Source organism: Onychomys torridus, chromosome 4 (assembly GCF_903995425.1).
Source record: "Onychomys torridus chromosome 4, mOncTor1.1, whole genome shotgun sequence".
Lineage (NCBI taxonomy): Eukaryota > Metazoa > Chordata > Mammalia > Rodentia > Cricetidae > Onychomys > Onychomys torridus.
Window position 1 is genome coordinate 94430682 of NC_050446.1, and position 22510 is coordinate 94453191.

Sequence of the window (22510 nt, forward strand, 5' to 3'; positions counted from 1 at the left end):
ATTTACATAATACTATAAGGTTATATAAAAATGTATCCCTGCTCAAGGATGACACGCAAATTCGTGAAGCGTTCCATATTGTTTTAAAAAGAAAAAAATTATATAATGATACTATGAAATATTAATATTAATAAAACCAGATATGGTAGTTCACATCTATAATCCCATTAGGAAGGCTGAGGCAAGAGGATTGACAAGAATTTGAAACTAGCCTAGGCTATATAGTAAGCGTTGGGCTTACCTGGGCTACAGAGTGAGACCCTATCATAACAAGCCAGTACTAACAATTATATTCTCTATTTAAATTTCTCACATGGACCTGAGAAAATAGGTCCAGAGAAATTAGGCAGTTTAGGCAACTTTGCACAGCTAACAAGTGAGGAACCAGGGTTCAAGTTGAACTATAGGTTTCAGAACCACATGGGCTCTAGGCCAGGGGCTCAGGGGAGAGAAAGAATTGTGTGTTGTCGATGTTACATTTGTTTATGCTGTGGAACATTTGTTTAATGATGCAAAGATGTGTTGCATTCTTTTATGTTGCATTTGTTTAACTCTATGGAGCTGTGTTACTTTGCCTGTCTAAAACACCTGATGATCTAATAAAGAGCTGAATGGCCAATAGCAAGGCAGGAGAAAGGATAGGCAGGGCTGGCAGGCAGAGAATAAATAGAAGGAGAGATCTAGGAGGAGAAGGGGGAGGGAAGGGGAGAGAGAGGGGAAGGAGAAGGAGAAGGAGAAGGGGAGAGTGAGGGGAGAGGAGGGGGAGGAGGGCGAGAGGTGGGCGAGAGGTGGGCGAGAGGTGGGCGAGAGGTGGGCGAGAGGTGGGCGAGAGGTGGGCGAGAGGTGAGCGAGAGGTGAGCGAGAGGTGAGCGAGAGGTGAGGAGGGAGACAGGAGGACTCTAGGGGCCAGCCACCCAGCCAGCCACAGAGTAAAGTGAAAGTAAATTATACAAAGGTAAGAAAAGGAAAAAGCAGAGGCAAAAGGTAGATGGGATAATTTAAAGTTAAGAAAAGCTGGCAAGAACAAGCCAAGCTAAGGCCAGGCATTTATAAGAAAGAATAAACCTTCACATGATTTATTTGGGAGCTGGGTGGTGGGCTCCCCAAAAGAGTAAAGAATAATAAGAGGGTTGGGGATTTAGCTCAGTGGTAGAGCGCTTGCCTAGCAAGCTCAAGGCCCTGGGTTCGATCCTCAGCTCAAAAAAAAAAAAAAAAAAGAATAAGAATAAAAAATAACCAACAACAGCTGTGGGCTTCTGTGTAGACTTCATAGAAGAAACGGGACTCGAATCAGACTTTCTGGAATGGGTTGCTTTGAGGTAAGTGGAATATAGACATCCTATTTAAACAAAAGTTTAAATAGCTGTTTTTCTTTCTTTCTTTCTTTCTTTCTTTCTTTTTTTTTTTGTTGTTTGTTTTTTAGAGACAGGGTTTCTCTGTGTAGTTTTGGTGCCTGTCCTGGAGCTCGCTCTGTAGACCAGGCTGGCCTCGAACTCACAAAGATTCGCCTGGCTCTGCCTCCCGAGTGCTGGGATTAAAGGCATGAGCCAAAACCACTTGGCGAATAGCTGTTCTTGAAGCCATAAAGATACTTATTTTCTGAGGTGTTTTTTTTTTTTTTTTCTTTTTGCAGATGAGACTCTGAAGCAAAGAACAAAGACTGGATGTCAGAGTGGACCCCTGTACTCAGTGACTTGGCTTCTGAGGAACCAGGGAACACAAAGACCAGGGAGCTGGGCTAGGCTTTCCCAGTGGCTCTGCCTTTTCTGCTGGGGTCCCCCTCTGCCTGGGGTTTGAGGGGCTGAGTCTTCCTTGGAAGCAGGCACACTGCTGCCTGGAGGCAGACAGGGAGAAAGGGAGGATGGTGGTTTTCTAACAGCCTTCCACACCCAGGCTGCTTCTGACAGACCCCAGACAGACCACAGGACACCAGGGTGCTGGGAGAGTCCTGGGTGGGGGGGTCCCTTTACTTAATGTCTCTCTGGGCCTAAAGGGCTGCAGGAAGATTAAGGCAGTCACAATCCGGAAGTAGGTTCAGGAGTCCCTCCTTGATTAATGTGATGTAGCAGAACCAGGAAGTTTGAGAGTTCAAGGCTAACCAAGGCAACCAGTACTGGGACAAGATTCTCCCTGTCATTGCCCTCATCAAAGGCCAGCCTGGCCAGCTCTGGGACTTAGTATCCTAGGGAGTCACCTAGCATGTAGCACATCTCTGGCTCAGGGATCCTCTTCATCAGCCGCCCCATGAAGAACTCAGAGCCAAATAGTTCAGTAGGGATGAAGGCCCCATACTTCTGCATGCCCACCTCGTAGGGGGAGAACTCGAACCATTCTGTACACAAGGAGCAATATCAGTCTCAGGTTGGGGAGCTACCCACACAGCCCTTCTTCCCCCAGTCCACCAGTGCTGGCCCCAGGGCCCCAGGGAGCTTGGAATTACAAGCCACAAGTATGCTGTGGGACACAAGGGGGCATTTGCTTCTGGACAAAACAGCTCTGCAAAGCTGTTAGGCTCAAACTTGCTTCTTAAAACTGGATAAACAGGGACAAAAGGTAAACTTTCTAGGCTTCCCTTTTGGGCAGCCTAAAAACAAAAACTTAGGGTTGGGGATTTAGCTCAGTGGTAGAGCACTTGCCTAGCAAGTGCAAGGCCCTGGGTTCGATCCTCAGCTCTGGGGGAAAAAAAACCAAAACCAAAACCAAAAACTTAGAGTCTCATCCTTCACTCATTTCCCAAGGACCCATCAGACAAGCCCCAGCAAGCTAAGGAACACTGTCCAGGGAAAATCAGTCCTATTCATGAAGTTCTAAAGCTGAGAGTTCTTCAGATGTGGGACACTATTTCTTGATATGGAGATTGACAAAGTGTGTGTTGTACCCACCAAGAAGGACCCCCGCCCCCCTCCTAAGTCACTAGCCACCAGTGTTACCTCTGAAATCCTGGTTGCTTACATCATCCTTGACATTGATGGCGAGGTAGATGGGCAGAGGGTTCTGCCCCTGGCACAAAGCAGCACGCTGCTCTGACAGTTTGCAATCATATTTCTGCAGGGATACCAGTGGTTAGGAGAGGTGGCTGGTAAGAAGTCAGTGAAGAACAAAAGAACTAGCTGAACCCATTTCCAGACTCCAGAGCCCTCCACCCCCACCCCACCCCGGGCAACTGTATGCAGCAGTGACTCCAGATGTCAACTCTTAGATGCACTTGGAGTATATATAACAACATCTTGGGCTGTCTGACACCACCAGCCGTAAGAGGGGTTGGGCTGACACTGTAATTGGAGGCTGTCTCTTGGGGTCTCAGGATTCTCATATCTCAGGGGCTAGAGGATATGGTAATGGTAAGGAAAGCCACCACGGTCTCTTTTTATTGCCATTACTTCCCACTCACCACTGGAACCCAAGCAGTGCCAGGAGTTTTTGTCTTATTAACTTGGTGTGTTGGGCTCTCTTAAAATTTAAGAAGCAAATCTCTCTTCCTCTCTCATCTTCCTTTTTTCCTTTCCTCTCCCACCTCCTTTCGTAGCTGGAGGCTTAGAAACCTAAATCCAGGCAACAGTCCGGGCAAGCCCCAAGACCTCAGAGACCTGTGTTCTGTAACCAGTGTGGCAAACCCTGCAGATAGGCCTGGGCCGTTAACTGTGTCCCAAAGGAATCAGTGTAGATGAGGCAAAGCTGAGGTCCTAGGCACCTAAGCTCTGACTGTGGTTACCCGAAGAACTGACTCCAGGACCTAGGCAGTGTGGCAAACATGTGTGCGGCCCAACATCCTGTAGGCCTTCTTTGAGGCAAAACAGGGTGTTTATCACAACTGGACCCAGAGATCTTGGCAATATGGAGTTGAATGTTCTAGAAAGGCCACAGACTCAGGAAAGAGCCCAGTCAGCTATTACTGTTAAGGGGGCTGGAGGGTCAGAGGCTCCTGCCATAGCCAGAGTAGAAGAGCAGAGGCCTTCTCACAGCTTCCTAGCCATGCTTCTCTTCCTCTGGCCTAGTTCTCCTTTTCCACTCCAGATCCGCAAAACCCTCGGACTTCTAGCCCAGAACACTTTGGTGTTTTCTTCTCATCATGTGGGTTGCTGTTTTTTATTATTATTGCTGAAAACATTTTTTTTTTTTGGTGCCAGTTGTGGGAGGCAGAAGCAGGTGAATTCAATTCCCTCTTCTGACCTCAGTGGGCACCAGGTACACACGTGGAGGTGAAACACAAGAACAAATGAGGTGAATTTGAGCCATCATGGTCTATATTTGAGTTCTAGGCCAGTCAAGGATACATAATGAGAACCTGCCTCAAAATTTTTTCTCTTTTGAGATGGGGTCCTTTGTTTGTTTGTTTGTTTGATTTTGAGTCAGGGTCTCTCTAAATAGCCTGGCTGTCCCAGAACTTGCTCTACATGTAGACCAGGCTGGCCTCAAACCAGGTCTGCCTGCCTTTGTCTCCCAAGTGCTGGGATTAAAGGTGTGCACCACCACATCTGGCTTGAAATGGGATCTTTATAGGTAGCTCTGGCTAGCCTTGAATTTGAGGCAATCCTCTGTCTGCCTCACTGGTTATGGTATGTGCTACCATGCTCAGCTTTTAATTTAAAGATGTTAATTACTTACTGATGGAATTTGCACTAAGGAATAGTGAATATCCTGGTCCTTGCAGAGCAGGCCAAGAATTCCAAATCCATTTTATCTAAATCCAAAAGCCAACATCCTTAATCTCTGACCCCCGGCCTGTGCTTCATTGTAGGGTCAGGTTAGTGAGGGGGTCTTCAAAGGCAGGTCACATCTTATTCCCCTCAAAATCCTCATGGCCAGCATAGCTCCTGGCATGCAGGGAGTAATTAGTTAAAAGAACGAATGGGGGCTGGAGAGGTGGCTCAGCCGTTAAGAGCACTTATTGCTCTTGTTGAGGACATCCATGGGCTCCTCTTCTGACCTCTGTGGACACTAGGTACTCATGTGGTACACATACACACATGGAGGTAAAACACCATACACAAAAAATAAATCTAAATAATCTTCTTTAATTTAAAAAAAATGAAAGAGGAGTAAGAGCTGGCCCAGTGTGGTAGCACATGGATATAATCCCAACACTGGGAAAGCTGAAGCTGGAAAATCACCACAAGTTCAAGGCCAGCCTGAGTTACAGTGTGAGTCCCAAGCTAGCCTGGGCTATATAATGTGAGACTTTATCTCAAAACAACAACAAAAAATGAGTCAAGTTATTATTGATTGCTCCAAATGTCTCATTTCCTTTTCTTTTAGATGTTTGTATATGTGTGGTATGCACACATATACTTATGCATGTTTGCGTGTGTGTGTGTGTGTGTGTGTGTGTGTGTGTGTGTTCCATTGATGTCATATGTTTTCCGCCATTGCTTCCCACTTTATTTATTAAGGGTCTTCCCTGAATCTGGAATTTAACAGTTTCTATCTAGCCAGTTTGCCCCAGGGCTGCTGCTCTGCCTCCTGAGTATGACAGGGAGTTCAATATTTGCCTGGCTTTTACGTGGGTTCTGGGGATTTGAACACCAGTCTTTAAGTTTGGGCACTTAAGCATTTGATTCATTAAGCTATTTCCCCAGCCCACAATATCTGATTACCTAACAGAGGGAACCTGTTGGAAGATATTATGCTGTCCATCTTCCTTCTGGGAAGTTCTGGTTTGAATTCAGAGCCTCCAAGACACCTTTGGAAGTGGGCCAAGATCTGGTGGCCTAGATGGAGGTAAGTGAGAAACTCTGCTTTGGAGCCAAGCAACAACCAGAGATGGCTCTTTTCTAAAGCCTGGTGTGACAGATCTAGGTATTGGCTGAATTCACCCTGATGTGCAGGATCACATAGGGACTCCCCACTCCCCTCTACCACATCCCACACAGCTGGCATCAGCTGTATCCCACACAGGCAGGCTTTTTGGGGGACATGTATCACTTAGCTATTGACTCTTAGAATAAGAAGGAAGCTTGCCAGGTCTCTTTCCTTATAGTGGCCACGAACATGAACCCTGCAGACCTCCAGTGACCAAAAACAACAATGAACGGCCCTGCTCCCTGAAATCTATGATTGTCTATGCTGAGGCCACATTTCCTTGGGCCGAGTAATGTGATGCCAAGGCAGGCTCATCCAGGGAACATAGAACACAGCACATAGCTTTGACTAAAGGACCCAGGAAGTCCTTGCTGTGAGCTTTCCTAGGCCACACAGCATTCACACAGTGCATGGTTTATTTGACTTTTCTGTCCTCCACATGGAGTCAGACTAGAAGTATGATTGACAGCTCTCTAGCTTTGCCCAGCTTCGCCTGTAGTGGGTAGCTGTTCCAGCTTTGACCTGGAAGTACTACCCATATTGAGGCTTGGGTAACTATCATGCCTACAAGGTGGGCCTGAGACAGGAGCCCTTAAGACCTGAGGTCCAGATGAGCCGGCTCCCTTAGTTCCTGGATCCTGGACACTGGACTGAGCAGAGTTCTCCAGAGAACACCGATGGACTGCACTATACCTTTCCTAGACCCTGTAACCTATCCCTTTACCCCACAAAATAAACCTCCCTTTTAACTGCGTGGAGTTGCTTTACTACTACAACCAATATTCACCCACAGGTGTTCTGATACAGCTTTCAGAAGCGATGCTCTATCTATGCAGGGGAGCACCCAGATTGGCCCAACATGGGGGTCTCAGTCCTCTGAAAAGGATGTGAAAGATGACCTCATCATCTTCCTCCAATATGTATTTGGATATCCCATGATTCTTCCAGCCTGAGATGTACCTGAAAGCCTAACCTAACATCTTTGGCCATGGAGGTTCAGACTTTCTGAGGAAGAAAGAGTATGACTTGCTATTAGTCTAGGCAGGCGGAACCCAGGAAAGGCGAACACTCACCTTATCTCCTAGACTGTACTCAATCAGCTTGCCCCAGAAGTCTGTAAAAGTGGTCTTGTAGCCCTCCTGGCTGTGCTGACGGAGTTCCTTTTGCCATTTGCAGAGCTGATCCGGGTAGAGGGCGGGCATCTTGTCTTTGACAACATGTCTCCGGGCCTCAAAGACAACAGGCTCCAGGTTTTTAGAGGACCACTCAGAATCATTGTACAAGGTAGCCATAGTCCTGGAGAGACACACACAGCTAACTAAGCTACCCAAGCCCTGATCTGATCAATCCCATGTCCAGACAGGACAGAAGATGGGCAGATTATGGGGAGTCCTCAACCTGGCAGAAAGGCCTAGAGGAGACAGTATGAGAAAGGCCTTATGGTGAGAGGCAGGCAAACATCTCTTCTCGTATTTGATTGTTCCCTCTCTTGAATGCCTATTGTATATCAGGAATCCCCTGTTGGTTGAGATTAGGATTCTGGGTCCACATATTCCTGGGTTCAAAACCAGGCTCTACCATTTGTGTGCTATGTGGTCTTAGACATACTACCTAACCACTCTTTGCCTCTGTTTCCTTAACTGAAGCGATGAGGATTGTGATTGATGTACCCAGCTCATGCAGTTCTTGTAAAAAAAAAAGTCACAAAAGTTATTACCATTGTGTGAAACACTAGAACTATGGTGAGACAAGGCTGGGGACAACATGTGATCCCTGGAATGGCAGGTTCCAGATCCTGGACACTTTCTGTTATACCATATTCATCCCCATGATTTGGATGCTAATTAAAGATTTACTTTCTGGGCTTCAGGGATTAAAAACATTGGCTGCTCTTCCAGAGGACCCAGATTCAATCTCCACTACCTACACAAAAGCTTGCAACCATCAGTAACTCCAAATCTAGGGAATCCAACTCCTCTCTTGGCCCCTGCAGACACTAGGCATGCACATGGTGCACTGACAACCATGTAGACAAAACACCCATGTGCATAAATAATCTTTGAAATGATTTATTTCCTCTCCTTGCTCTTCCTCCTCATCTCTCTCCTCCTTTCTCATTCTTCACTTCTTCTTCTTCTTCTTCTTCTTCTTCTTCTTCTTCTTCTTCTTCTTCTTCTTCTTCTTCTTCTTCCCCTCCTCCTCCTCCTCCTCCTCCTCCTCCTCCTCCTCCTCCTCCTTTTTGTTTTTTTGAGACAGGGTTTCTCTGTGTAGCTTTGCACCTTTCCTGGATCTCACTCTGTAGACCAGGCTGGCCTCAAACTCACAAAGATCCACCTGCCTCTGCCTCCCAAGTGCTGGGATTAAAGGCGTGCGGCACTACCACCTGACCTTCTTTTTCTTCTTAACCTGTTTATGGACTATGGTGGGTAGGCAGCAGGGCTAGGCCCAAGGTCCTCTCTGTTTCCTGCCTGCTCCACAGAAGTCCAGCTGAAGTGTGTTAACTTTATAGCTATTTGGGAGCAGACTTTGAACACAGGCCCTGGACTGAGTTCAAAGCCTGGGTTTGGAGCCAGTATAAGATGGCTCAGAAGGTAAAGGTGCTTGCCCACAAGCATGGCTACCTGAGTTTGATCCCTGGGACCTACATGGTGAGAGGAAAGAACCAACTTCTGCAAGTTGTCCTCCATGTGGGCATGTACACACACACACACACACACACACACACACACACACACACACACAATTTTTAAAAACTTTTTAAAAGAAAGTTAAAAAAAAAAATCCAGGCCATGAGCTGAATGACTCTGAACAATGCCAAACCTCTTCTCTCCAGGTCAGTGATCCCCTTAGCTGGGTTCTGAATCTGTCTGACTCTGTTGGCCTGGACCAAATTTCTGTATGTCAACATAGGGAAGGTCCCCTCTTTATTCTATTCCAGAGGGCTCCCTGGTGGCAGGGGGATTTGTCTAAGGATCCTAATAATACAAACAGGAGTCTCTTCCTTCTTAGAACTGGTTCCAAAGAAGATGGAAGATGGTCAGGTTTCTTCTACAAACAGCATCCTGCCCTCCATGAAGTTTTCTCTGTTATTTTTGTACTTTCAAAAAGTTATCCTAACTCATTTAGTGCTTTATTTACTTATTTACTTATTTTTCATTTATTAACAGGGTCTCATGTAGATCAGGCTGGCCTCCAACTCAGTATGTAGCTCAGATTGGCCTTGAACTCCTGATCTTCTTGCCTATACCTCCTGAGTGCTGGTGTAACAGGCATGCACCACCACCCTCAGCTTGCTAATCTTTGTTTTAAAAGGTATGTTCCCCATGTTTTCCCTAGTACAGGGGACCTGTGAGCCTTTCCCCCTAACATTCTGGCTGGGCCTGAAGCTCTCTCTGTTCTGCCTACCACACAGTAGTCCAAGCAAATACTACACCCTGCCCCCGCCAGGCCTGCTGGAGCAAGTTATCATCTTAAACATTTTATTTTATTATCATTACTTATTTTGTTTGAGATGGAAGTCTCACTATGTAGCCCTGAGTAGTTTAGAACTTGCTATATAGACCAGGCTGGCCTTGAATTCATGGAAGTCCACTTGTCTGTGCCTCCTGAGTGCTGGGCCACCATGTCAGGTATAATAATAATTATTTATAAGAATTATATGAGACTGGGCTGGAGAGATGGCTCAGAGGTTATGAGCACAAAATGCTGTTCCAGAGGTCTTGAGTTCAGCAACCACATGGTGGCTCACAACCGTCTAGAATGAGATCTAGCGCCCTCTTCTGAAGTGCAGGCATACAAGCAGGCAGAATGTTATATACATAATAAATACATCTTAAAAAAATTATATGAGGTATTGGCTCCCCCTAGAACTGGAGTTCCAGGCCCTTGTGGGCTGCCTGGCATGGGTGTTGGGAACTGAAGTTGGATCCTCTGCAAGAGCAGTTATGTGCTTTTTTGTTTGTTTGTTTTTTGTTTTGTTTTTCGAGACAGGGTTTCTCTGTGTAGCTTTGCGCCTTTCCTGGAACTCACTTGGTAGCCCAGGCTGGCCTCGAACTCACAGAGATCAGCCTAGCTCTGCCTCCCGAGTGCTGGGATTAAAGGCGTGCGCCACCACCACCCGGCAGTTATGTGCTTTTAATAGCTGAAAGCTTCTCTAGTGCTTCGGGTTATCTTTGTTGCTGAATTCCAATCCCAGGCCTATGACTCCTGACACAAGTCACCTGGGGCAAGCACTTCTGCTTCTCTGTCTGTAAAATAACAGGAGGGAAGTTATGGGTGAACCTGCAGCTTCTTCATCTAGAAACCCAACCAACTGCAGAAGGAAATTATTCAGAAATGTCTTCCTGTTTACTGAGCCTCTGTGGACTGTCATTACTGAGACGGAACTATCTACTTACACAGCGACTACATTGGATTTGGTGCTGGACGACTTAAGGTCCCTGCTAGGATGGTGTGGCTTCATCATGCAGAGACCATGTCATGTACATAAGGGCTTGAACATCAGCTGGCAGGGATAGCCCCTTGGATGTCCTGTAATCACTCTCTCCTGGCTGTTGATGGACAGCTGTGCTTGGTGCAGGGGGCAGCCCTGATAACCTCTGGCCCATCTAGCCAAAGCATCTGATGAGTAGATAGATATGAACCAAGGGGTTTCCCAGGACAAGTTCACATCCAGTCCCTCTGATAACAGCTACCTGGAGCTCCATCAGGAGAAAAGACACAGCAGGGCTCAGTCCCTGACGGAGTAAGGTGTAGCTCTGGCTAAGAGGCTTCCTGTGATCACAGGGCTGCTTGATGATTTTAGTGAACCACTTCCACTATAAAAAAATACTAAAAGGTCTATGCTATGACTATGCCATATAAAGATAATTGTATTAATGACATTCATCGAAATATTTTCATTGACCTACAAGCTCCTTTATTCCTTATGATTTAAATATAAACAAACTTTTTTTTTTTTTTTTTTGGCCCCTGGTGCCATGCTGACTGTTAAGGTCAATCTTCCATGGCTTCCTTTTGGGAGCCCAGTGCCCACTTCCCTTCTGTCTCAGCAGAAGGGGGAGGAGGCAGCCCTGTGCAAGCTCTGCTTATTCCTTTCTGCTGCTTGAGGGGGTCTGACCGGACAGATACAGAGAAAGCATAGTATTGAGTGTCTGCAGGGAAGCAAGCCAGAGCAACTGGGCTAGCTCCACCTGTCCTGAGAGACTGGGCCCATCCTTAAGAGGGTGGCTGCATCTCATCAGGACAGACGGTCACACCAGGTTCCCTCATCGCTGGCCACCATGTTTTTCTGGGCTGCTGCCACAGCCCCAAGGACATAGCCAATAATGGCCAATGTATACAGCGGCTCTGTGTTTAATACTGGGAAAGGCCAAGCCCACTGTCAACCCAACTTTCCAGATCCAGCAACCGAGTTTAAGGAATTAAATTGAATGTCCCAAATCCCACAGCTGGGCATGGCAGAGCTTTCCAGGCATCGTGAATCACTTTTACTTGGGATGAGAAAGTTCAGAGCTCTACCAGATCCCAGGCCACACCCATTTGCTACTTCCTGTGGGCTCCACCAACAATGGTGCCCAGTTTCTTACCAGGTTGCACCTGACAAGCCGGTGATGTAAGTAGAACAGTCCAAAAGGTTCAGCTTCTGCAGTCCCAGCAGGTGGCCATACATGGCAACCATAGACCTTGTGCCACCTCCTGTGGCCATGATGGCTATCAGTGGTACCTGCAGGCACAGAAACAGACTGTTGGAAAGGGCTCCTCCCCAGACAAAGACATGGAGTGATCTTATGGCAGGTGAATCTCTGTGAGTTCAAGGCCAGCATGGTCTACAGAGTGAGTTCCAGGACAGCCAGAGCTGTTACACAGAGAAACCCTGTCTCAAAAAAAAAATTAAAATAAAAGAGTTCTGAGCACTCAACCCAGCTCTTTGTTAATAGATGTTGAAACTGAGGCTAAGGGGAATATGTGTGGGTCATGGATGGTGACTGACTGACACCTGTACATGGCAGTGATGTTAGGGCACTAGTCCCTGAACTGGCACATGATGCATGCTCAGTCTATACAGTATTTGTGAGAGTAAGGAAAAAAAAAACCACATTTATGATGGGGGGGAGTAACATAGGTTTAAGATGCTCTTGGTGGTTCTCTAAATGAAAGGGAGGCTTCCTATCTCCATCTAGTGGGGACCATAAGATCTTTCCTGGAGCTGAAGCCCTGCCACAGCCCTGTTCCTGTCTCAGCCTATATTCTGGTTAGCTTCCGAAGCAAGGTGCTCGGGGGCTAACCTGTTCCCCAGACTAACAGATGGCGGTTCAGAGGCGCTGTGGCTGCCTCCAGGGGAAGAGGCTTCTCTTCAACTTCCTTCAGCTGTCGTTTCCGGTGGGGATGGGCACACGTGCACAGTAGAGCAGAAAGAACAAGTGGTGAAGGCTGGGCTGTGTGCCTGAGGTGCTGGACCTTGAAAATAGCTCCTGGCTGGGTGAGAATACCATCTGGATGCTATGTCAATAAGACAGCTTAGTCTCTCGCTCCATCTCCCTCTCCCCACCCCCCTCGTGTGTGTGTGTGTGTGTGTGTGTGTGTGTGTGTGTGTGTGTGTGTGCAACACCAGGAGCCCCCACCCCTACCCTGGTGAACACACACTGAATCACAAGCAGCAGGGCTCGTGTCCTGGAACTACCCCCTAACTAGTTGGAGCAAACACAGAAATCCAGGTGGTAGGAGTAGTCACCCTGGGATAGAGTAGAACATGGAGTTGGGGGGATCGGTGTGGCCCAGAGTGACCCTCAGCCCAGGCAGTGCCCCTGCACACCCACCTCATCCTCAGCCCAGGCAGTGCCCCTGCACACCCACCTCATCCTCACACAGGCTCTCCTCCAGTTGCAGCACCTGACTTAGTGCCTTGGCCACCACCACCCTCCGCTTCTGCAGAAACTCCACTTCTTCCTGGCACAGGTCGAATCCCAGCCGCACATCCAGCGTGTTAGGGCTGTGGAAAAGGGGACCCTGTAGCCACCACCTTCAATCGGCAGATGTGGCTTTGGGGCCCAGTTCTGCCATGTGTCTCTTCTGTGACCTTGGGCGTCTACATTCTCATCTGCAAAAGGCTTACTGGCCAGCACTGCCTTTAGTACCTAATGAGACATCAGGTACAAAGGCCCTGAACCTTCGCTGGCTCCCGATAAGCTGGTATTTGTCTGAAGATTACTACTGGGTCTCTCTCAATCTCCTGCCTCCTCAGCAGGATCTGGAAAGTTCCAAAAGGTTTCCCCAGGCACCTTCTCTATCCCAAAGCTGGATATGAGTGACAAGTGTCCTTTAGATCCTTTTGGTAACCCCCCTGGATAGGACTATAGACTGTGGACTCTCCTGAGCCCCACAAACTGACCTTCTGTTCCTGTTCTGTAATTGTTCTGTTCCTCCTGCTCCTTCGGAGCCTTTCCTGCCCACAGAATTGCCATTCTCCTGCTGTTTGTGCAGCTGCCAAAGCCTCTCACAAAACTAAAAACTTTTGTTTTTTTCCAAAGGACACCATCAAGAAAATGCAAAGAAGGCTGGGTGGTGGTGGCACACACCTTTAATCCCAGCACTCGGGAGGTAGAGCCAGGTGGATCTCTGTGAGTTCGAGGCCAGCCTGGTCTACTGAGTGAGATCCAGGAGAGCCAGGGCTGTTACACAGAGAAAGCCTGTCTTGAAAAAAAAAATTAAAGAAAAAGAAAAAAATGCAAAGAGGAGCTGGAAGATACGGCTCATCAGTTAAAATCTGGACTCAGTTCCCAGTACCTACATGGTGGTTCACAATCATCCGAGACTCTGTTTTTGGGGTACCCAATGCCCTCTTCTGATCCCCGTGGGCACTAGCTATGCATGGCATGCATACATATGTGTAAACAAACACTCATACACAATATAAAATAACATATCCATACACAGAGAAAATATAAAGAGATCCCACAGAACAGGGGTAAAAACAAAACACTTGTATCCAGAACATACAAAGAACTTTCATTAAGTTAATAACAAGACAGAACCCACTTAAAACACGGGCAAAGGATTTGGATAAAGATGTCTCAAGGATGATCTACTAATGGCCAAGTCATTCTGGAATAGATGCTCAACCTCATTAGCCATTAAGAAAATCAAATCAAGCTACAGTGAGACACCACGTTATCCCTACTCCTCTGAGTTAGGGGAAGGACAGAAAAGGGTACTTTACCAAAGTGTGGACTTCATGTGTAATTCATAGTTCTCTCCCTGAGGAGGAAAGGGAGAAATGTCTGTTAGAGACGACCACTGGATCAAAGGATCCCACCCAAAGAGGTGGAGACTTACTCCATGACTCACTCATGGGCTGGAGTCAGCACACATGCATGTTCACAATAACCTACACACACATGCTCACACACACACACACACACACACACACACACACACACACCACACACGCACGTTCCCTTCCCACATCCCACTTCTAGATACTACCATTTCACCATCTTCATCCAGGCTCCACGTGTGTCCTGGTTCCCACCGAAGCCTCCAAGGCCATTCCGTGTTGTCTGAGAGACCCCATGTGCTACCTTCCCCAGGTGTCTTTGGGCTCTTCCCATCTCCCTCCTACAGGAGCTAGACAGCTCTGGGACCCCTTCCCAGACCCAGGTGCTCACCACAGGCAGGGTCACTGCCTGGCCATCAGAAAGGCCATCGAGGGGCTGGCAGACAGGGCCACTCCTGCGTGTTCCACAGCAGCAAAGCTGGAAGGATGGGTGGGCTCTGTGAGGGCCTGAGGGGCTCCTCTGTTAGCCCTTCTGGCCCAGCTCCCCTCCCCAGCCCTCCGGGCTGTGGCTGCATCATACCCCACAGCTCCAATGGCTCTCAGGTGCCTCCGCTTGCAGCTGGGGCTGGAAGTACTTAGGGTAGTGGAAAAAGGCCGGATCCCCACTGCAGGGCTCCAGGCAGGGTGGGACACACTGAGTGTTCTCGAAGGAGTCTGTCACCATCACCAGGAGGTCTTTATCTGAGAAAGAAGATACACTTAGACCCATGAGAAGATTCTTATCTCTGCTTCCCATTTAGCCCAGCAAAAAGCCTATCTTGGCTCGGTGGTTAAGAGTACTTATTGCTCTTTCAAAGACCCTGGTACGGTTCCCAGCACCCACACAGTGGCTCACAACTATTTAAACTCCAGTTCCAGGGGCTCCAATGCCCTTGGTGTAGATAAATACACACAGGAAAACACACACACACACACACACACATACACACAAGATAAAATAAACACATTTAAAAATTAACACACACATTCCATCTTGAAGTGCCAGAAGGCGTTCATAATCACCAGGCACTCATTAAAATGCCTTAGACAGGGCCCTGAAATCTGTATTTTAACAAGGCCTGTGGAGGATACTGACAGATATGCTCTCCAGAAAGCCCTCTAAGATGCTGAGTGAAGATTAGATTGGTTCTGCTCTGTGAGAAGAGCGCCCCTCCCCCACAAAGTCAAAGTCACTAGCCCACTGCAGAGAAAACAGACCCCCACTAGACAGTCTGATGGGAGCAGAAGCCCCTCCAAGCCCTCTTTCTGGCCTGTGTCTGTGGGGCCAACCGCTCTCCTGTGAACAGCTGGAAGTCCAGTATAAGAGAGGTGGGGAGTGGTGGACAGCAGTGTGTGTGGCTTGCTAGGTCTCTTCCAACTGGAAAATGCTGTGAATTGGGAGCTGCTAGGAAGATCTGGCTTGAGGACCCCCACAGCTGCAGTGCCCACCTGCCCAGGTGCTGCCATTGTCTGAGTACACAGGGCAGCCCTGAGCCCTAGGCCCCAGGACACTTGGCAGACCCGAGGACTTCCATCTGGGTCCCCGGAAGAACACTCTTCACAGAGACAGCAGAAGAGATTAGGTGTCTGAGAACACAACGATTCTGGGAATTTTGACTTTACTTCCCCAACCCAGGACAGCCTAGACCAGGTTGAGTTGACCTGGTTCCCTGAACTCCAGATTGACCTTGATGCGTCTTGGGAGCCATCTTCCTCCTACCCCCATGCCCAAACCCGCCGTTAAACATCTCAGGGAAACTCACTTTTCTTCCTCTTCCTCGGCCTCCTGGGTTCTGCGTGGACCTCCAGGCAAGAGACTTGGCGGGACTGTGACAAAGCAAGAGGGTCACTGGGACTCGAAGCACAAGCCACGCCCCTCTCTTCCAGTTTGAAGGGAAGAGGCAAAGACCCCGATAATGAATTCGGTATTGGTTAACCTAGGGCTTCTGCTGAGCATGCTGGGTACTGAGCATGCTGCAGACAATTCTGAACCCAATCAAGGCACAGTGCCTCACTCCAAGAGAGGGGAGACAACGCCAGGGCACACATTATGGATTACTGGGAGTCACGCTCACAGGAGCATCAGGGGCTGACCTAAGGTAGTGTTCAGCCTTGGAAATAAGAGCTTGGAATGAAATAACCTCCAGGAAGCAGAGGCTGGGCAAAGGCCTTTGCCACACACATTCCCAACCCTCTGCTTTTTAAGAGAGGTGTCTTGGGACATTGGGTACATTCAGTTAAAACAGCTTTTTTTTTTTGGAGGCAGGGTCTCACTATGTAGACCAGGCTGGTCTCAAACTCATGGAGATCCACCTGTCTCTGCCTCCCAAGAGCTGGTAAAAAGCATGTGCTGTCATACCTGGCCGAAGAAATAATTTTAGCAATGAAATCATGCTTGCAGAGGTACTGGAATTGTGAGTGACTAAGTCTGGGAAAGGGTGATCTTTTGGGAATGTAGGGTGCTGGGCAAGGGTGATACCCTTATACTTCTTGCCTTGATCCAGGAGTGCACCTCATTTAGTTAACCATTTACTCTAATTCTCTCTGGGCTCAACATAAGGTCAAGGCTCTAAGCTGGGCCCAATACCCTCTCCCCTGAGAGCAGCAGCCATATGTGGCCTCTGGAGTGACCAGAACCCAGAAGGATAATTACCACGAGCACGCCATTGGTGATGAGTATCTCTGGTGAAGAGAGACTGAAAAGCAAGAGAGCTCCCTGTCAGTAACAATATTCTTGGCTGGCTTCTTATGAAGGCGACAAAAGCTGTAAATCAGATCAGTCATAAAATAGCATATCCTTCTCAGTTATCATGAGAAATATCTGCTTGAAAAACTAGGTTTGAAGCAGACTTGGTAGCATCTATCTGTAAACTCGACATCTGAGAAGCAGAGGCGGGAGGATCAGAGCCCTAAGCCAGCCTCTGTAACCTGTTCCAACTTAGCTCTAGATCTATAGGTTGTCGAGGAGGAAAGTGATGTGCATTTAAAACAGAATGTCCAGGGGAAATAGATGCACAGCTTAGAGGTCAGTAAGACTGCAGCTCCTCACCTAGAACAGACACAAATACTCTATGTACCAACAAAACTTCTGTGCTTTAATAATGTATACATTTTGCAAATAGGGTTGGCTTTTAAATTTAAATTATTTTGTTATTTTCTGTGTATGGTTGTTTTGTATGTATGCAGAATATACCTAAGTATGAATATCGTATGCATGCAGTGCCAGTAGAGGTCAAAAGGGGGCGTCAGATCCTCTGGAAATGGAGTCACATGTTGTGGATGGATGTGGATGCTAGGAATTGAACCCAGGTCCCCTGGAAGAGCAAACAAGTGTTCTAAATCACTGAGTCATTTCTCCAGTCTCCAGATTTGGGTTTTGTTGCCTACCCCCTCTGTTCTGGCCTGGGGTTATGTTTGTTCTGACAGTTCTGGGTCAAAGAGGAGAAGCCTTATCCTGACCCCATACCATGGTGGCAGGAATTCTCTAGGAAGCTCCTGTTGGAAATGCTAGGGACTTGAGGCAAGCACTGAAGTGTGTGTGTGTGTGTGTGTGTGTGTGTGTGTGTGTGTGTGTGAGAGAGAGAGAGAGAGAGAGAGAGAGAGAGAGAGAGATACAGACAGAGACACAGAGACAGACAAAGAGAGAGAGAGTCAGAGAGAGAGAGACAAGGTCTGAGGTGTGTGCTACCATACTTGATTTATACGGTACTAGGGATTGAACCCAGGGCTTTGTGCATGCTAGGCAAACATTCTACCAACAGAGCTATATGCCCAATCCCATAAGTCTTTAAAAGAATATTGGCATCGATGGAACTGGAATAGTGTTAGGGCCTGGGCACCTACACTCTTTACAAGCTCCCAAGAGAACAGGCACACATGGAGGAAGCCAGCACCCATGGCAGCAGTGAGGCTGGGGGGGTGGCACAGAGGCAGCAGTGAGGCTGGGATGGGGGGCAGCACAGAGGCAGCAGTGAGGCTGGGATGGGGGGCAGCACAGAGGCAGCAGTGAGGCTGGGACGGGGCAGGGGGGGCAGCACAGAGGCAGCAGTGAGGCTGGAATGGGGGGGGCAGCACAGAGGCAGACACAGAAGTCAAGGATCTTCGCTGACACACGGGGCTGATGCCTACTTACTTCTCTGAGAGCAGGAACTCTACTTCCAGCTCTTCCATGCCCTGATGAGAGAGAAGGGAAGGAGGCTGTCGGCCGTGTCCGCATACCTCCCTCCAAGGACCCTCTTCAACCCCCGCAGACCTGCATGCCCTTGCCCATGGGCCCACAGAGAAGAAATGGCGGCTCCCAGCTCTTCCTGCCTTCTCCACCTAGTCTTTGTCCTAGTCTCTGACACCAGGTACAGCACTGGCAATGCAGGGGACTCAGGTATGGATGTGACACCTGGCCTTGAATATGCGTTCTTCTGCCCCAGAGTGTTGGTTTTCTATTTCAGCTCACGGGTTCCCCCACTGCTTGCCTGTCTTCTCATGGGGCTCAGGGCTTGGGCAAGGGAGCTCTGAGCTGGTGCCTTTAGAGAGCCCAGCTTTGTCAAGGCAGGCCTGTTCCCTTACCTCTGCTTCCATACCTCTTGTGTAACTGGGGGTGAACCATGGCTTCCCTGGGCCTCAGTTTCTCCATCCGAATACACAGAGCAAAGGTAGAGATGCTTGCCCTCTGACGTATGCCCAAAGCCCAGAACCTCATCTCCCCCCACCCCCCAAGCACCCAGGTATTTGTTGGATGGCTGAATCTAGAAAACCCTGGTTCTCTCCAGTTCTCAACTTCTCTGACTTGCCCTCTCTACCTCTCTACCTCTCTACCTTGAGGGCATTCCAGAAATGGAACTTGGAGGGAGGAAAATGGAAAGGGAACCCACATTTCTATTCAGTGTCACCAACACTCACTGCTAGGGGCCTTCATTACTCTTTCTCATTGAAGCCTCACAGCAATCCTGCTTGGAGGACTATTGTCACTATTGCATGGATGAAGAAGCAGAAAATGAGGCGAGTTAAGTCATTTCCGTGCAAGGGAGTGCTAGGATTTGAACCAGAAGCGTATCTTCTTCCCAGCTTGTATACGTGCCCAGGGAAGCCCTGAAAGGGTAGCATGGTAGTAAGTGGTTCTTCCCCATGAAGTAGAGGCTCGGGGTCTGTGATCTGCACCCACCTCTGGGTTGAGTGGAAACTTCACATGGGTTCTATTCCGGAGGCAGAGCTTGGAGAGGTCATAGAGGACTGTCAAGAGATGGTCATTTGGTGTCACTGTGTCTTCGTCACAGACGCTCAGCTCTAGTACATTCTAGAGGAGAGGGAAGGGTGGAAACCTGGTTACCATGGCTGCAGTGACCCACTCCCAGGACAGGGGACAGGACCTCAGTCCTGGCAGAGAAAGAGGTCTGCAGAAGAGGGGGCACAGACTCTTTTGCTTGGACGTCAGAGACATTTGTAGGGAGGAAGTGTCTTTCCTCTGCTCCCCAGCTCTCTAGAGACTGCTACCCCTCTGCTCTGGTTTCAGGATACTTTGGTCCCTTGAAAAGCCTGAGAAGCCTGGGGGAAATAGAGAGGGTTTTCATTTCACCTGGGGAAGGATGAAGAGCAAAGCAAGGTCTTACAAGACACAGGATACCTGGGAGCGGCAGACAGCTAGAAAAGGCAGGCCCGGGGAATTAAGAGTTGGTTCTCCAAGGGAAGGGTACAGCAGAGTCTATTGTAGTACCAGTGACTGGGGAGATTGGGGTGAGTTGTGTGAATTCTATTCTTTAATCCAGCAGCCCCCAGTAAGATCTCAGGCGCGATCCCAAAGCAGCTCTTCAAGTGGCAAGTGGTCTGTACTCAATGGCCTCAGGTGGCATGGACTAGTTTCTAAGGCTCTTAACCTCTGATCCTGGGAGCTGTGACTCAAGGCAAGGTTTACCTCCTAGATTTCTATCTAGTGGATGTAAATGTGCATCTTCAACTATATAGGATCTGTTGGTCTTGTAAACGTCTAGAAACTTACATATGTACCAGAGCAACCCAGTAACTGCAAAACGAAAAAGAAAGCTTAAACACTAATTTCAAGATGGCACACTACATCCACATGGAAATCTTCCTTCCTCACCAAACTCACGTACACAATAGAAAAGGAATCTTACTTTATGTTATTGAGATAAGGTCTCACTGTGCTACTCAAGCTGACTTCAAACTTGAAATCCTCCTGTCTCAACCTCCTGAGTGTTGAGATGATAGGTGTGAGCCACCACAACTGGTGAAAAGGTGTTTTTTTAAGAACCATAATGATCACAACCCTCTTGAAAACTAAAAAGACTCTTCGTGAATTAGAACTATAGTTATCTGGAGTATCAAGCCTCCACTATCTCAGGATTGATGCCTTCATCACTGGGCTAATTTTGTCTCAAGGCTGCCTCAACTCAAGATGATCAAGGCGAATTCTACAAGAAATATGACTGTGACTTAGACCCACCGTATATCTGAAGGAAAACACCACCATAAAATAGTGACTTAGGGCTGGAGAGATGGCTCAGAGGTTAAGAGCACTGGCTGTTCTTCCAGAGGTTCTGAGTTCAATTCCCAGCAACCACATGGTGGCTCACAACCATCTGTAATGAGATCTGGTGCCCTCTTCTGGCCTGCAAGCCTACATGCAGATAGAACACTGTATACATAGTAAATAAATAAATCTTTAAAAAAAATAGTGGCTTATTGAGTGAAAGAGTGCACACCTGAGGAAATAGAAATAAGAGACTAAATAATAAGTACTAAAGCAATGAAGAACAGATTTAAGAGGGAAGCCTCTGGCTGAAATTAGATCAGGTTGGACCTGGTCAATAGAATGACTTTCCCTACTGTGTATTCACCTGCAGGGAGAATGCTCTGGAAGGTACTGAAAACATATTTTTTTTCTTCTGAACAAGAGATAGGACAGGGGAAGTTAGAAGGTAAAAGCACTAGCAGACTCAGAGAGGAACACACATAGGAAGAAGGAAGTAGTGGGTGAGTGGGAGACAGGTTAGTAGGACATGTAGGAAGACAAACAGCCTTAGGAGGGACACAGGGTGGGGGAGGGACAGGTGGCGGAGAGGGGAGCAGACACGTGGGCAGGACACACAGGTGTGGTCCTCTGCGGCTCACCTTTACTTGAGTCTGGATCTGAAAGGTGAAGCTTTCATCCCACTCGGGGTGTCGGCAGTTGGAGATGGTTCTGGTCCTCAGCTTCTCCCGAGAGGCAGTTGGCAGCCAGAGGGTGACAAAACAGTCTGTCTGACTCACTGTCCAAGGACAACAATGGTAGAAGAGAAAGGAGAGGAGCTGGAGATGGAAGTCAGAGGAACTTCAGGCTAATCTCTCCTAGAGCAGGGTCTGCTCTCAATTGCTAATCTTTTCCTGATGCAAAGGTCAACCTCTCTGACTTGGTCCTAGAACCACACAGACCTAGGGCTAGATGTTACACTGGATGGGGGCAGGTCTTGCTGACCTTGTCATGGACAAGGGTCACCTAAAGTGAAAGTACCCCAGGCTCTGAACAAGCACTTTGATGGTTAATCTTGGTTGTCAATTTGACTAATTTAGGATCAACTAAAACCCAAGCTTTGGACCATTCCTGTGAGGAATTTTCTTAATCAGATTATTTGAAGCAGGAAGACCCACCCTAATTCTGGGCCACATCTTTTGGTGGCAGCCCATATAAAATGACACAGAAGGAGGAAACTTGCTTTTTGCCTGCTTGCTCTCGTCCTCACTGACAAGACCACCTCTCTTGTTGCTACAGCATCCCTACACCAATATTGGGACCAACTTCTTTGGGATTCCATTATATAATAAAGACCAGTGTCTCTCCAGGAATACTCCAGTCCTACAGCACTGGATTGGGACTATGACACAGCTAACCTCATGGACTGAACAACTAACTACTAAATTCTCAGACTTTCCTATCACAGGAAAGTCATTGTGGGACTATTCAGATCACACTCTGTGTGGCCCTCTAATAAATCCCCTTTTAATATATTCATTACAACAGTTCTGTTCCTCTAGAGAACCCTGACTAATATATGCCTGTTGATTTGGAACAAGACAAGCTACATAGTGCTCCAGATGTCAGGGAAATACCTAGAAGACCTGCTCCATAGGTCCATTTTACTGTGGTCTTAGCACCAAGGGAACCAAAGTAGGGCTGAGCTGAGAAGCAGTGGGAAGAAGCATAGCTTTCCACAAGTCAGCCAAGAAGGGCCATTGTGGGAAGGGGTTCAGAGGAAACATTGAGCAGGGGCCATGTCTCCATATGATCTAAAGCAGCTGCCCTCAGTGGGTTCCCCATATGGTACTGGTCTCCTAGCATGAGATGTACAATCCAGGAAACCCTCAGATTTGTGGCCAAGTACCTTCTTTCACTTTAAATGAACAAACCAA

General features: G+C 47.9%; 1 protein-coding gene across 2 annotated transcripts in view; it reads right to left on the reverse strand.

Moving 5' to 3' along the window:
- The window catches only part of Pla2g4e (phospholipase A2 group IVE), a 74741-nt gene that overhangs the window by 5969 nt on the left and 46262 nt on the right, over positions 1-22510 (reverse strand). For both annotated transcript variants that reach the window (XM_036185125.1, XM_036185127.1), the window contains 13 exons: positions 21236-21372; positions 19272-19403; positions 18246-18286; positions 16767-16809; positions 15877-15940; positions 14655-14815; positions 14466-14552; positions 14018-14055; positions 12655-12790; positions 11388-11524; positions 6873-7095; positions 2931-3045; positions 2195-2332 (listed from right to left, as the gene is read on the reverse strand). In XM_036185125.1, coding sequence (XP_036041018.1) covers positions 2195-2332; positions 2931-3045; positions 6873-7095; positions 11388-11524; positions 12655-12790; positions 14018-14055; positions 14466-14552; positions 14655-14815; positions 15877-15940; positions 16767-16809; positions 18246-18286; positions 19272-19403; positions 21236-21372 — 1452 coding nt within the window. The remainder of the gene's footprint in view (positions 1-2194; positions 2333-2930; positions 3046-6872; positions 7096-11387; positions 11525-12654; positions 12791-14017; positions 14056-14465; positions 14553-14654; positions 14816-15876; positions 15941-16766; positions 16810-18245; positions 18287-19271; positions 19404-21235; positions 21373-22510) is intronic.